At 40.3% G+C, this 16381-nt stretch overlaps 1 protein-coding gene across 1 annotated transcript in view; it reads left to right on the forward strand.

The window, feature by feature from the left end:
• The first annotated feature begins 1038 nt into the window (after positions 1-1038).
• The window catches only part of LOC125485143 (chemokine-like protein TAFA-1), a 444634-nt gene continuing 429291 nt past the window's right edge, over positions 1039-16381 (forward strand). The window contains 2 exon segments of the mRNA XM_048606578.1: positions 1039-1134; positions 3109-3229. Of these exon segments, the coding sequence (XP_048462535.1) occupies positions 1039-1134; positions 3109-3229 (217 nt within the window).

Raw genomic sequence — 16381 nt, forward strand, 5'->3', positions numbered from 1 at the left:
TACAGCTCATCTGAGATTAATCATTCATTGCCAAAACTTGATTGTTGCGATTGGTTTGAAGAGCGCGGGGTTAGGAAAGCACTTTTTAAACGAGTTTCCACATCTGCACAACACACAGACCTTTGTGTGAAGCTTTTGTATTAATTCGGATAATGTCCACTGGTCACCAACTTCAGATTTACGACTGTACTTATTAAAAAAAACACTCGATAACTGGAATGCTTTAAACGACGATTTATTGCTAAACTGTGACATATTGGCTATTTAAAAAAAGAAACCAACTTTCTCTCTAGAGTAAAGGTATTGAAGTCACAAAAAACTCAAGAGTCTGCTCGCGCGGGGAAATCTAAAGCTTTTTCCCTCCTTGATTCGCAATGATTCGTAAGACAGCTGCTTTTAAAATAGCAGTTTTACATACTATATATCTACATTTTAATCAATGACTCGTCGTCGACTATCAACGCTGTTAAATGTAACACAGGGTTACTTTGTTTCCTATACTTTTACACAAATCAATGAGAAATACAATTAGCGATGATGAATAGATAGCAACTCAGATTAATCTTAAATAATTGATTTTATAAGTAACATTTGACGTTCCAAGCGAACATCAAACTATTGAGTGTAAGTGCAACGTATTGAAAAACAACTAAAAGTCAATTCTCCCGCATTTCCCTGGCGAATCTGGTCGTGTGCAAATACCATATCTTAATGGAAACATAGATATCTCGTTCCAAGGAACCTATTACAGGATGTACGTGTGAACTGCAAATATAACTGGACAACTTTAAGGCTGCCTGCGGTTCCTGCACACGCAAATGTATTGATATAATGTAATGTATCTGGAGCTTGGGTTGAATTGCTGTCTGTCTAAGCAGCCTTAGTTAATAGCGAGGCAATGTTTCTGAATCATTTACGGGTATGGAATAATCACTGGCGAATAGCTGTTCAGCAGAAAAGAGCGCAGAGAGTACCCCATACTGGTCCACACCGTTGTTAAAACCAACGAAAAAGTTCAATGATCTAGTAGAAGCAGAAATGCAGCTTGCCGCTTCAACAGCTTTTAAGATGCATGGTTTATTAAATTACAATTCTGCCACTAGTTACAGCTACTTTGGATTCATTATCAACTGAGTGAACATTTTTTTTTCCCCGGGGAGACCACAGCAAGGCTCCGGGGAGAAATGGCCAGTGGAGTCATTATGACCTGATATTTTCTTGTCAAGGATTCTCTCCCTCTCGCACATCCCTCCACATGTATCTGCTGACGGCACAAATTGGTAATTGACAATTAAGTTAATTTCTAGCTTTAAGCAGACACTGTCGCTTTAAGACGCAGTGCTAACTTGCAATGAAGAACGATGTATGAAATTCAAACAGGGTTAAGAGCAGGGTGTTGGGCGGGGTGAGGACAGGACCAACAGCTTCCGTTCTGGTGCGAAAGAATTGAGGAGAAAGAGAGGTCGATTTGGTGTGTTGTATTATCTGACCACCTTCTGGCTGGTGCTAGACATTCTGTTGAGTTTCTCTCGTGCAATGCATCGAAAAGACTGCATGGGAGGGAGAGAAGGAACGGGATACAGTTGGAGTCCTTGACAGCGTGTCTGACAGCCATTCCTCCGCCTGTTCGGGAACGCTGCATTAGACAAAATAATCCGCTGCCCGTCTCCCTGTGAAAGTTTCTGGTTCACATGTTAACGTGACTGAGAGGAGGTTGCGGGGGGACACTCCATCAACCCCATGAGGCCGGTGTCTCTCCCCGGGGGGTGGCCCCAGTTACATCTCACTCTCTCTCTCTGGTTACCCCGACTCTTGCAAGTAAGGAGTGAGTGGCGGGAGAATCAAAGCCCAGGCAGCGATCCCAGTGGAGGAGTGGACACACACATACAGAGGAGGGATCGCTGCAACACTGCCAGAACAAGGGCAGGGAGAGATTCGAGCCTTTCACACACACATACACACACAGGGGGAGGGGAGGGCAGTCTCCATAGTCCAGTCAGGGTTAAATGAGCTTAGCAGACAGGATTGAAATGAGACTTCATTACCGCCCACGGCCCCTTCCACATGCTCACGCGCTAAACTTGTCTTAGTGTCAACGTCAGGCATGAAGGATATTTCTGTCAACTTTGACACCGACTGCACTGATAGATGACCCGTTGCTACCAGGAAACTTCTCACTTGCTGGTGACGAGGCGATGTGCTGGCACATTCCGCGGTCTATTGGACGCCGTTTGTACCGGAGAGGCGATGCTGTTTGAAGGAAGACACTGAGGCACTTTGCTCTGGGGAGGGTGGTGTTTGCGGGCTCAGCATTTGGACCTGGGGCAGAAGAGGGTTCCCGGACTCTTGCTGCTTGCTGCTGAACACCACCTATCCACCCTCTCCTCCCCAGAATCAGTGAGGGCTTCCACCCCCCACCACCCTGTCCCCCAGCCCCGGAGGCTGAGCTACACCCTTTCCCTGGGCATCGCTGCGAACCTTCCTCTGGAATAGAGCTGCCGCCTGAGAATTGGCGAGACGTAGACGGTGCAGCGACTTTCCGGGGGCTAATTGGATCTGTCGGTTCATTTTCAGCGGACTTCCTCTTACCCCACCCTCCCGCACAACATGGACAAGCCTCAAAACTGATGAGGTGGGGGTAGGGAGGGGGTAGGGAGGGGGTGGGTGGGTGTGGAGGGAAGTGATGGCCCGCGCCTCCTGGACACGCTTCTAGCCAAAAGCTGAGAGAGCGAATGAAGTCAAGTCTGTTCTGAAAAACCAATTAGTCTGCCGCTATTTTCATGGAGAAAGCGATGTGGAAGAGTCGGTAGTTGCAGCATTCCCACAGACTTGGCTCTTTCCTATAGGTGAGTCGCTAATGCGTTCCTCGGTATAAAAACCGTGTAGGAGGGCTCCTAGCCAAACAACACGCTTCCAGTTTTAAACCCCCCCTTTAAACTTGCTCGCCAGTTGTATGGGATTGGATCTGGACTTTCTCTAACCTTGGGGTGATAGGCACGGATCTGGTTGCTCTTTTTTCCTTACAGAATTGAGACACAGTTTTCTAGCTGATGCAGTTTCCCGGAGCCGAGGGCAACCTAAGTTTATTCCTCACTTCCTGCTTTACAGAGAGACGCGATGGTCCCTACAATGTCCGTGTTGCTGTCTCTGTGGATAACAGCCTGCGCCTTGGTGTTCAGTCACGGAGCCCTTCCGCCAACACTCGAGCAACTTTATCTACACCGGCCAGGTAAGCTCTTTCCAACCGTGGATCTAAGCTCAGTGTGGAATCTGGAGAGGACTCAGGGAGGCAAGTCCCTCCCGACCCCCCCCCCCCCCCCCCCCCTCTGCCGCCCCCCCCCCCCATTCCCAGCCCAGTCAGTGAGCGAAAGCGGAGTGGGAAAAGATAAAGAGGCGAGCAGATTCAAGGTTCAACTTTTCACAGCCTCCCACATGAGCAGGAAGCCGGAAAATCGGGCAGGCTGCCTGGAGAGGAGTCTCGCTGCGAATGACCCAGATGGAATGAGAGATTATTGCAGGCAGCGGGACCGGCGGTGGGAATAAAAGTGTGAGAGCCGCGCGAGATCTCCCTCCGAGTGTAGAGGGCTGGGGGAACAGCGCAGCAGTGAGGCAGGACATTGATTACAGATTTTATTGCGTTTTGCCCGTAGCCTCTGAAAGGCCGAGATCGGAGCACGCAAAGCGAAAGTTGATGAATGTCTGAGCTTAGCGGTTCCTCCTGTGACTGTCCAACAGATACCCACTCTGCATCAATACTGACCACTGTTCAATCCCAAAACAGCCCCTTCTCCCCTCCATTCACTCCTTCCTCCATATAAAACCCACTGCACTGACAGACGCGTGTCATTTGACATGATACAGAGCCCAGTCAAATCGCCCTCTATTCGTCCAGGAACGAAGCGGGTGCCAATCTGCTGGTGACAGCTATCTCTCTCTCTCCCTCTGCTCTCATGTCACCGGCACCGTGCACGCACGGGAATGGATCGAGCTCCGATCTGTGAAGGATTCCTCCAGCACCAGTTCCCAGCCCAGTGCCTGGTGATAGCAGCATGCTGAGAAGGAAGAGCTTTAGCCTAAATATTAGAGAGGTTGGCGCCTCGTTTGCTACTTCCCGAACTACAGCTGCTTCCACATTCCGGATAATTCTATTCCTGGAATGTGTGTGTTTTTTAACAATAGAAAGTCTGACAGGCTACAATATGTAAGTGAGAATCTATTGATCCCCTGATTAACGTTATTGACTTCCATTGGAGGGATTGGTTTCTCTTTGTATTGCGTGTCTACACAAGAGACCAGAAACTTTGTCCAGGCAAATTTCACCTGGAAATAATCGGTGATTTAGCGGCTCTCGAGTTTGGTGAGGAAAGTACAATCTTAACGTGCCTCATTGCCCTCAGAAGATGCAGTATCCACAGCAGCATATAACAAGTATGAAACATTACCATGTACAAGAGCATTGGGGGAATGCTGGTCATTTTTAAAAACAGGAGTAATAAGATTTTCTCAAGACAGCAAACAAAACCGGCAATTCAATTGGCACGGGCAGATAAATGGTTTCTGTCTCTATCATTGGTTTCCTGGAATGTGTTGAGTATCTAGCCTGATTTAGACCCCGGTGCTTAAAACCACCACTCTACACTACTGGAGACAATTACTGCGGTTAACATAGTTCAAATGATCAGTCAGGAAATGCTGACAATCACATTCACTCCGAAACTGCAAATGTCGGGCTCTCAATAGCCTCCCACCTTTCATAAGAAAAATCTCCGTGTAGAATCTGGAAAGCTCTCACTCATGCCCTGCTCACCTGCCCCACTGCTACTTGTACCTGAGAAGGGATAGCCAGCACTGCAGAGCTCTGCTACTTGGGCTCTTTCATTGACAAGTTTCCCCGAAATATCTTTGCCCCTCACTTTGACGTGAATTAGTTCTATCCGACTGACCCATACTTAAAATTATACGACTGTTCTGCCAAGTTGACATTCACTTTGATAAATTATTTCATTGTTGCAGTATAAGATTTAACCTATTCCCTGAGGTATGGCATAAGATGTCCAAACGGGTTGACCAAAATAATTTAAAATTGTAATTGTTTGCTCCTAAGGATATATTTTAATTATGTACACATTTAATCATGTCAGCTGTTTTTCAACAAGTAGTTCCAATGTTGACATTTTGGCACAGAGTTAATGAACGTAAAAATAATTCCCCAATTAAATTTAAGCTACTGCTGCAATGTTATCGGTGAGACGGAATCATGATTAAAGGCATTCGAGGTTCGGAAGGTGGTTGATGCTCAGCACCTCATTATATATGTTGTGGAGTCACGCTAGTCAAATTCAATTCGGATTCCAGGATTGAGAGCAGGAATCCGAGCTAGCAACTTCTCCTTTTCCTGGTCAGTTGATAGGGCAGGCAATTTTGCGGTCCCTGATTGTGAGCAGAGGTATGTGGGACTCCCTTCACTCAAGGCACTTCTATGTGAGAGTCAAGGGATTTAGTCAAAAGAGCATTGAAGAAAGCAGATGCAATCATAACACTATCAAATGATTTCTATCTGGAATTCATTATTTACATTTTAAATAATTATTGGAGATTTATTTTTACACAGGTTTGTGAGTGTCTGAGATGTGTTAGTGGAGTTTGTAATTAAAACAGAAACCATGTCAATCTTTCATGGATAAAATAAGTGGTAGCACAATGTTGGAAGAAAGGAATGTAGTGACAGACTATATATATGCGATCAGGATTACTGGTCCTATGGCAGTTAAACATACAGAAATGGGGTATCTCTCTAGTAATGCAATTATGCTATCATTACGATTAGAAATATAGAGGTTACTGATCCACTGAGGTTTTTTTTACAGTGCGATAATCTAATTGCCAGAATCTCCCTTTGTGAATTAAGTCTTCCAGAAAATGGGGGTGTTAAGGCCAGGCCTATACTTTGACGCCCATCCCTAAATGCCTTGGAGAAGGTGCTGTGAGCTACTGCAATTCGTGTGGTATGGATACATTGAGTGCTGTCACAATTTTGAACCAGTGATATAGTTACATATCAGAATGCTGTGTGGCTTGGTGGGCTACTTGCAGGTATTGCTCCCATGTGTCAGCTGTTGTGCACCTCATGGTGGATACAGGTTACAAGTTTGGAAGGTACAGTCTAGGGAGCTGATGCATTGTATGTCATAGAGTAGGCATAAGCTGCCACTGTGTGCTTGGGGTAGGGGAGTGAATATTGAAGGTGATAGATGGGATGCTTTGTTCTGGAGGGTGTTGACCTTCTTGAGTAATGTTGGAGCTGCATGTGGAGACTATTGCACAAACTCCTGACTAGTGATGGTAATGCATTGAATGTCAAGGGGAAATGGTTAGATTCTGTCGTGTTGTAGATGGACCGTGGCCTGTCACTTGTGGCATAAACAGTACACTTATCTGAGATTTATGAAATTGCTGCACACTGTGCATTCATCAGGAAATATCCCCACTTCTGACCTTTTGATGGAAGGGAGGTCATTGAAGCAGCTGAAGATGGCTGGATCTAGGATAGTACCCTGAGAAACATGTGGGATTCTTGTGGCACAGTGGTAGTGTCCCTCCGAACCAGGAGGCCAAAATTCAAGTCATACCTGCTGCAGACATGTCTAATTACATTTGGGAACTGATTTTAATTAGGAACTTCTGCAGTGATGCTCTTGGACTGAGATGATTAACTTCCATAGACCATAGTGATCTTACGATAGTGCTCGGTGTGACTCCAACCAGTGGAGAGAATTCCCCCTCATTTCAGTTTTCCTACGGCAAATATCAAGGGTAGTCACACACTTCTCACATCTGGAGTTCAGCTGTATTGACAATGTTTGGATGAAACCTATCATGAAGTCAGGAGCTTAGTGGCCCTGGTGAAACCCAAACTTATTATCAATGGTCAGGTTATTGCAATGTCAGTGCAGCTTGATAGGCCCGTCAACAATATATTCCTTCACATATTTTGGTGGCAAATAGGCTGAGGCTGTAATTGGCTGGGCTGGATTTGTTCTTTTTTTTTAATGGACAGGATATACCTATTTAATTCTCTTCATTGTTAAGTAGATGCCATTGCCCGAGTTGAACTGGAATAGCTTGTCTAGGCTGGCTCTGGAACACAAGTCTTGGTACAAATATGAGAATGTTGATCGGATTTGATGTGATTCACTGTCTATGAAATTGCTGGCTTGGATTGGGGCTATCTATAATGTACTGCCTCTGATGTTTGGCAAGCAAATAGTCCTGTGGTATAACATCATTGAGCTGGCACTTTACATTTTTAGGTAAACCTGGAGTAGGCCAGGAGATTATGTATTGTTGTTGAACACAGCTCTGCCTCTAATGGCCCACAATACCCAATCTTGAGTTGCTCGACCTGTTTTGAAATCTATCCCATTTTGGACTGTTTGGTGGTTACTCCTACAAATGCTGAAATGGACAGTTGCGTTTGTAACAGGCTGTGTCAAGCAGATTGTTCCCCTTTTTTTAGTTGCTTCACTGCCTGCTGTAGGCTTGGTCTAGTAGTTATGTCCTTCTGGACTGTCTCTGTATTGAAACTGTTGAACTATTTCTGATGGACATTTACGTCTACCAGCCAAAACACTTTCTGTACTCTTGCCACTTCCAATGCTTCTTTCAATTGTTGTTTGGCATGATTCATCAGCTGAGGGGGCAGTTGTTTTATATACTGTATGGAATAACTCAGATAGTCATGAATGACATGAAGTAATGGGGTGAAACAAATGATTTCTTTCACCCCATGATTGACAATATTAAACCCATAATGTTTTTGTCTTGTCATGCATTAGCCTACACATTTACAACATATGATACATACACTGCCCAAGATTTTGCTCATAAACTATTGATTATATTCTCAATATATTTGCAATGATTACAACAAAATGCTAAATCTTTTTGGTATAAATCTTATCAAATGTCAACTACATTAAGTACAGATGTTTATTACAAAAACTAAAAATAGCACTTTCTCTGGAATCATTAAGTCTAATCTTTATCTGCAAGTTCAGATGACAATTGTAACTGTTCAGGTTTCCCTGTTTGTAGTTTCTGCCATCCTAATATGATTGAAAAGATTACAATCTTGCACTTGTTCTTAAGGATTCATGTATTCTTCAAAAGGTACTTTTGAAGTTTTAGAATTACAATTAAATTTCATTTAGATTTGCTGATTTCAGATTTCAGGATTAATGTATTAACCTCATCGCAAATGTTCACCAATCATAACCTGGGTGCTTCTGAGTAGTAGAGATTTGGGGCATATAATTTGCAGTTTTACAAAGGTGATTTTTGTCTTGGAAAAATGGATTTAGCTCATGAAGTTTGATGTTATGAGGAGACTGCTTGCCATTTAAAACATTTTTGCATTTGAAAGTAGTTACATGTTTTGCATCACAATGAAAATCAGCATTAAAAATAAATGATACATTGGCAGACAATAACAAAATCAACTTATATTAAAAGTATAGCATAAATTATGCTGAGGCAGTTTTGGGATGTTTTGCAAAAAGAAAATGAAGCACCGACCCCCAAAAAAGAGATTGGTTGGTGAAAAAGCTAGGTTTTATTCAGGATTCTGATGGCTTAACCATGGAACGTTCCAAAATCATGGTTTTGTGATGTGAAGGGATGTATGCTAATGGTGAAATAAGGCAAGTTTGGAATGTGATGACAACATTGGAAGAATGCAGAGTTTGAGGATGGTTGTAAGACTGAAGGAAGCTACAGCAATAAGCAGGGCAAGGCTATTTGAGGGAGTTGGGGGAATGGGGAGAGAGGAGTTTGTATGAAATAGGCTTGGTGAACTGGGACCCAAAGCAAACACAGGGATATCAAGTGAACAGGACCTGATGTTATGACAGGAACAGCAGAGTTTTGGATGAACTCCTGTTAATGGAGCATGGAGGACAGGAAGCCAGTCAAAACAACATTGGAATAATTGAGCCTCAAAGTAACGAAAGCAATGTGATTATAATCAGTGAGGATGACAGGAAAACTTGTATACATTCCAAGCTATAAGTTAATTATAATCAATTTTTGTGTGAATATTCATCATACCTGACTGCTGACCATGACATTCTAGCTCTCATGTCTGACCTTTAACAGAAGGAACATTGTTGTTGTTGCTGTTGTTGTTCGCTAGATAAATCAGTTGGAGCAGCTTTGTGAAGGCACAACAGTGAACATCGGATATTTGTCCTTAGTGCTTTTTCACATTCATTATAAATGAATGTAATTTTTTGTGGTTTTTACCAATCTTTACTTTCAAAGTGTGTGTGTATGTATGTGTGATATGAATAGCAATAAATCAAGAAATATTGTAAGACAAATGGTCTGTTATGTTTGAGCTCAATTATTATCAACAAGCATCTAATTGGGAATGATGACACCATAAATGGCTTCATTTCTTAAAATATTTATGTTAAAAATGTGAACTTGTACCTTTGTTTGCCTTTACACAATCTCAATTTTTAATGAAACAATTCTTTCACTTTGGTGGAGTTGGATGCAGTTTGTAGTTGGAGGATGGAGTGGGGGAGGAAGGAAATAATCTTGTGTCCTTTGCTTTAATCAGCTGTGCCCCTAATTAAGAATCAAATTATTGGAATATTTCTTCTGTACACTGTCCCTTAATATTGCTTTGAATGTTGACATTCCTATGTTTATTGTTTAATTAGATTCTGCTTAAACTCTGATAGATAATGAATATATTGGGTCAATAGCATATTATAGAAATCTCCATGAGAGAGACTGATCAGTAACTTAATTGGTAACATAGTTCACAAGTGCTTATAGTTATCCAAGCAGTAGAAATATTTATTATATCTAATACAGGCATCTATTGATTGTTACACTTTCCCAATAGACACAGGCAACTGAATAATGTTGAAGGGATATCTCAAATGCAATACAGCAAAAAATCAACTTGTTTGCACGTGACAACTGGGTCTAGCATTGTCAATGCAAATGGCTAATATCTAAAATGTTAGACAACAATTTATATAACAGTATACAAACAAAAGACGTATTCTAGCAGATTGACATGATGGTGTGTGAAATATAGTATCACACATTTTGCAGCCTGTTCATTGGCTGTGGAACTGCTTGGACAATGTTCTGCTCTGGAGCAGGTGATTCACAGAAATATTTAGCTGCTAAGAGTTTACATTGGTGTGATTCAAGCAATCTTACCGAAGGAAATTTTCATATGATACCATTTTCTATTAGACTGAGAAATGCTGCCTATTTGTTTCAATAAGTGTTAAACTTTTCATTGTTTTGTGTTCTAGAGAATCATAGTTGAAATGTGCTGAAGCATTTTTTAAACAGATTAAACATTGTTAATGAAAGTAATTGAATGTGAAAGTTTCAAGAACGTACCCGTTCAGAATAATCTAGGTCCTATGTTCTGAGAGCAAGGAAAAATTGTCGTATGGATATAATTACTCAAAGTTGGATTACATTAAATGAAAGGTTGGTTGCCATTGAGAATTGGGAGGAAATTTCAGTTTTATCATCCTGAAATTTTTATTTAATCCTTTCTTCACCCCTCTCACAGTTAATTGGAAACACTCCATGGTCTTTCCTTGCCAATATTAACCGTGATTTATTCAACCTTGCAGTATGGTAGCTTAATAATTATGTATCTAGACCAGAGATACAAGTTCCAATCTCACCAGCTGAGGAATTTGAAATCAATTAATTAAACGTAAATTTGGACCTTACTGTCAGTAATGGTGAAACTAGTGGAGTTGTGCTGGCAGGGGGGTTTATAAAAGTATGGAGAACACAATCTGGTTCACTAATGTCCTTTTTTAAAGGAAGGATATCATCTGTCATTATCTAGTCTGGTATCTCTTGACTGTAGACTCTTAGCAGTGTGGTTTACACCAAACTGCCTTCTGCAACAATTCAATTATCTGCAAGAAGTAAGCTTATCGTCATCACCTATTCTAAGGCAATTCAGGATGGGCAGCAAATGTTGGCTTTTCCATTGATGCTTCCGACCCAGGAACTACTAAATCATTTTACTCGGGGAAAATTTGTTTCATTGATAGTGTAAAGTCAGGACAGATGACTATTTAATAAAATCTTTATGTTTTCTATTAATCACATTTGCATGTCTTTCATGTGTGAGAGAGAGGTTAAGCAACTCTGTGCGAAAAACATGTAAAACGAGGAATTCACTAATCTTGTCATTCAATGCCAAATGGTTTCATTCTTGATATATATAATTTGTTTCACTAATCCAATGAATTTTCACAAGATCTTAATCTTGTTCTATTTATCTTACTCTTAAGTTCTTTGACATGAGTTTTCAAACATTGTTAAAGCATCCTAATGTGATTATCTGATGTGCTGACAGCCTATTATATATTGAAATACCATAAATATACTCATCTGGCTACTTGGAAGACAAGTTAACGAGTCAAAATTATAACAATAGTGGGAATGGTATTTATATAAACTTTTTTTTGAAACATTTCAATCACATAATGTTCAAACTCCGAAACAAATGGATATAAATATTTGCTTTTTTTATTGACATTGCCGGGACTAGTGCTGTTCATTGCTCCAACTACAGCTGTCCCTTCTCAGTACATCCAGAATTCCACTGCAGCACTCATTCAATTTATTATGGATCAAGTGAAGCCATTTGTCAGTGTGCAAAATATCCCAGTGGTCTGATCAATTAGTGAAAACCCAGGCAATGTTATTGGCTCCTTGGCTGTCAAGTTGTCTCGTCTGACATCCTTAGCACTCACTTGGGGAGAGTCAAGATGACAAAAACGTACCATGTTGTTAACAGCTTTAAAAATAATCAACATGATTCTGCAGAATATGATGTTTACATTAACATTGTTAAAATGTTAGATGTGAATGTCAGAAATATAAATTAACAAGTCACGCAACACATTGACCCAAGGTTAATGCAACCTATCTCTGGAAATTCTTTTAAGTAGATGAATGGGATGTTTCTGTGACAGTTATCCACCTAAAGTCACCATACCTATTTTTTACTTGAGGATATAATGTACCCTTCTAAGTAAACTGTTTAAATATTTTATGAATTTAAGTGGAGAATTGATTTCCCTAACCAAATAGGTTATAAGTCAATGTGGTGCGGGGGTTGGGGAAAAGAGGGGGACAAGAGAGAAAGAGAAAAATAAATTGATCTGATTTGTCTATCAGTGATTGAATTGTTAAACAAATCACACCAGATGAAGTGCAATTATGAAAATACCATTTAACTAGTCTGGTCACCCAAAGCTTTTGCTAGATTCATTTATATGGTGCCTCCTTCCAACAACCCAGATGGTTACAGTTTTATCATACTCATTTCTGTGAATTTTTTGAAACTATCAGGTTGTGCATTAAAGTCAAATTACTTTTCTGGTATTGACATTTAAAGTTTCGCTTGTAGGAAATGTTTGTTTATTTACACTTTCTAGTCAAAAATACCAAAATACTTTGCATTCAAGTAATCCATTTCTAATAAGGATGGGACTGACCTATCAGATAAAAATATTGGTGGATTCTGACCTCAAAATGGTATATGGGCGGAGATACTATTTTGATGGGGCCACTGAAGTTCTAGCAGTATGTATGAATAAGTCAAGGTACAATATTCCAACATTCATAAAGTAAATCAAAATATTCGGTGAAGCATTCTTCATTTTGTTTTCAAACATGCTAATTGTTTTAAAAGAAAATCAAATTTGATTTTTAGCATGGATACTCTGGATTAGTTTGTTAGGTCAGTAGGTTCAAACCTGTCTGTCTGTTTTGGCACTGGAATATCCAGAAAAGATATGCGACAAAAGTAACACACAAATTGTGGAAATATAATAGACATAATTTTTAAGAAAATTTAAAGCTACTACTCTGTACAAATCAATTTCTGATCAGTTGAAATTTTGGTCATCATGTATTGAAATGGTAATGTGAAAATACACAGCTTGTAAGAGGAAAGAAACTATGTAGTAAGAACCAGGTGAAAGATCACAATTATAAACACTGCTCCCATTGGATCTCCACTATTACATTACATTTTCATGACCATTTTCAACAATGCTGTCAATTACATTAGGTGATAGTCTCTTTTGAGTATTAAAATAGGCATGAAATATATACCAATGAATGGATACACAGGTTTCCAGCATATGTACCAGAAAATCAATATGCACTCAACCAGCCCAGATAAAACTCATTTTTCAGAGTTATTAGGATGTTGGTAGTTGTGAACGTTTAAATGGCAGCTGGCAATTTTCAGCCTTTTTTTAAAAACTCCAGAAAAGGACTTTTTGGGGAGTATTTTTCTGCTTGAGTTCATTAATTTGTATGAAGTATTTGAACTGTAATTTCACCGGATTTTGTATAGAATTCAGTTATTTTGGAGGAAGAACAAAGGAAGGATGTCGGGAAGATATTGTTAGAACTGATGTAATACCCAAGCTCACAGTTGCCTTCAAGCCTGCATCTACAGAAAGAAGCATGTGAATAAGGATTTCTGTGAGGGATGTTTTATTACAAAACTATAGGGCTATTTTCTTCCTACCAGCTGGGAAGTAATGTGGCAGATTGTGCCTCATAAATCATACAGAACTCGGTTCATTTTGTTCTCATTGCTTTTGATTTCAATGGGCTAGAAATCACAAGTTCCATTACATTGTTGCTAATTGCCTTTTTTATCACATTACCAGCCAGGCAAATTCATTGGAGCAGTTGTGAAAAAGTTGCCACGTGTTAGAATCTAGCTCCCTATCAAACTACTTCACAGGGATGGAACAGTCAGGGTGAAGCAAAACCACCAGTGTATCCTGTCAAATTTTTATGAAATGCAGGATGCAAAAAATATGTGTTGCAACGGACATCTGCAACATCACATCAATCAATCTGAAACTCATGGATGTATCAAGCAGATGCATCACTTTTACCCATGGTAATTGAAAAGCTCATGAAAGGAAGAATAAATTTGCATCTCTCTAGCATTTTAGTTTGTGACCATGAAGCCTTTTTTTTTGTACTGGATGGAAGTCTGAGTCCTAGATCCAGAATGAGCTCTTTTTGTAAAATCAATCAAAGTTCTTGCAAGTATAAGGCATAATTTGATGGCATTCAAATTAAGGATTACAGTAATTATTAGCTTTGCCCCAATGAGCCACAATAAAAATGCTGTATGAATGCTCAGCTTTACTTTAAACATCAGCAAAGGATCAGTTGTCTCTTTCCTTGCTTTCTTGGCAGCAGTTGTACTATTTATTTTAAATACACCAGCTAGACTCCAGTATTTGATCCACAAGTTGAAAGCAAGGTGTAAACTATTTTAAAACCGAGGATATTATCCTGAACTCTGGCTGGTTAGACATCCATGATGTCTACAGCCAGCCACAAGGCACAGGTACAGAGGTGCATGCTGCAATTGGAATAATTATTGGCCATAACGTAGGCATGATATATGTATAGGTAGACCAAATACTATATCTTGCTTGTTAGGCATAGTTTTTAGGATCATTTTACTTAGCTATATAATGCACATTTTTTCATCATTCTAAATTTTTATTTACAGATGAGTCTTCAACAGTTGGATAAACAATCTGTGTATGCAGGGGAGAAACAGGAAGTCTAATCTGCTGATCCATTTGCATCTCCTGTTTGTTACCTGAAATTGTTTCAAGTATCACAGAATTGGGATTGATTAAAAATACCCCCCAAAATACTGCTAGTTATCTTTGAATTAGCTAATGAAGTCTGGATGCCATCTTAACTTGTTATTGTGAGTCTGACTTGGCACTGGAGTACATGAATAATGTTTATTAATGTGACTGGTGCTCTCAGCTGCTAAGGAGAAACTCATTCAATTGGGACCAGAGCATTGATAAGTTGTTACTTGGCACAATGTCTTTGAAAGCTGAAATTTTGGCACTAAAAAAAAATTAACAGTACAGTTTTATTAACTTTGTCTAGCATGAAACAACCTCTCCTGTCAAGTTATACTGTAGTACCTTTACATTCTGCAGTTTCACTAGATTTCCTGTCAGTTTCAAAGTAGTGAACTCACAGTTATGCATTTGTAGAGGCTATTACAATGAAACTGACTCCACAGGTCTCATCCACAATCATTTTGCCCCTAAACAGATCCATACTTGCATCTGAGATCAAATGTCATTTGCCTTGATATTTACCATGAATACAAGAGGGCATGTGGGAGCAAAACAGAGTTGATTGTGATGTGACAAGGAACTGCTGACTGTTTTAAAAACCTGCCACACCTAGCGCTGCCACTTGTCTTGCAGCTGAGCAGATTGATAGCTTGATCAATAGATTGGAGGGTAGGCTCAACAGCACAGAGGCCACAGCTGGGAACCTTGGGGACAAGCTTCTCAAATGGGAAGAGAATGTCACCAACTATCATCCATATTGCCATTTAGGGGTCGGCCGTAGAAGGGAGGAGGTGAGGTTGGTAACAAGCTTGTTGGTGATCAGGCATGCAGCAGGGGTAAAAGATATTCTTGAAGGGCTGGTAGGGAGCATTCAACTTTTTTCTGGCCCACAAGGAGTAGCAAAAGTGCCATTTCCTTTGAACGCTGGCTACTCCCACTTTGGATCAATGCCAAGAATATCAGAAGTTGGGCCTCCCCTTAGTAGGAAACATAAGTCATGGCCCCAGTGGCTTAAATTTTGCTGTATGAATTAGGTCACACTTACTCTTTAGTCTATCCTGCTTGACCATCTTCTAGCCAGTGGGAGAGCAAATAATGTGGGTTACAATTGAAGCAGCTATCTTGAATGTTGATCCATTAAGAATTTCCAGTTGAAATTATTCATTGTTTTCCCCCTTTTCTGTTTGGTATGGATTTCATTGTGCCAAACTATAGCACACCCTGTGTAATATTACACATTTTGCATAGCATGTTTGAAAACATATGAAAATTGGATCAGAGTTGGTTTTCCCTGAAGATTTTAATTTCCTGCTTTCAATGCCACATTCAGATACCCAGAAGAAATAGGAGCCCTTCAACAGCACTTTGCTATTCTACAAGAACACGGCTGAACTTTTACATTGAGTCTAGCTTTCAACATTGTTGTCCATGTCCCTTGAGTCCCTCTGCGTTGAATGGAAGAATCATCAGAGCAATTGCAATTGTCAGGGAGTGGTCAGTTGTGATGAATTACAGAACCATTTGAGTAGAAGAGTTTCTTGCCTGAATCCTAAATGAGGCTGACCCCTTGTGCTTAGACTGTGAACCTGGTTTCAAACATCTCTGCCAGGTAAACCATCCTTTAGAATCCATCCTGTCCAAACCCTTAAGAATTTTGAATGTTTCAATGA

The sequence above is a fragment of the Rhincodon typus genome, chromosome 16 (assembly GCF_021869965.1).
Source record: "Rhincodon typus isolate 14 chromosome 16, sRhiTyp1.1, whole genome shotgun sequence".
NCBI lineage: Eukaryota > Metazoa > Chordata > Chondrichthyes > Orectolobiformes > Rhincodontidae > Rhincodon > Rhincodon typus.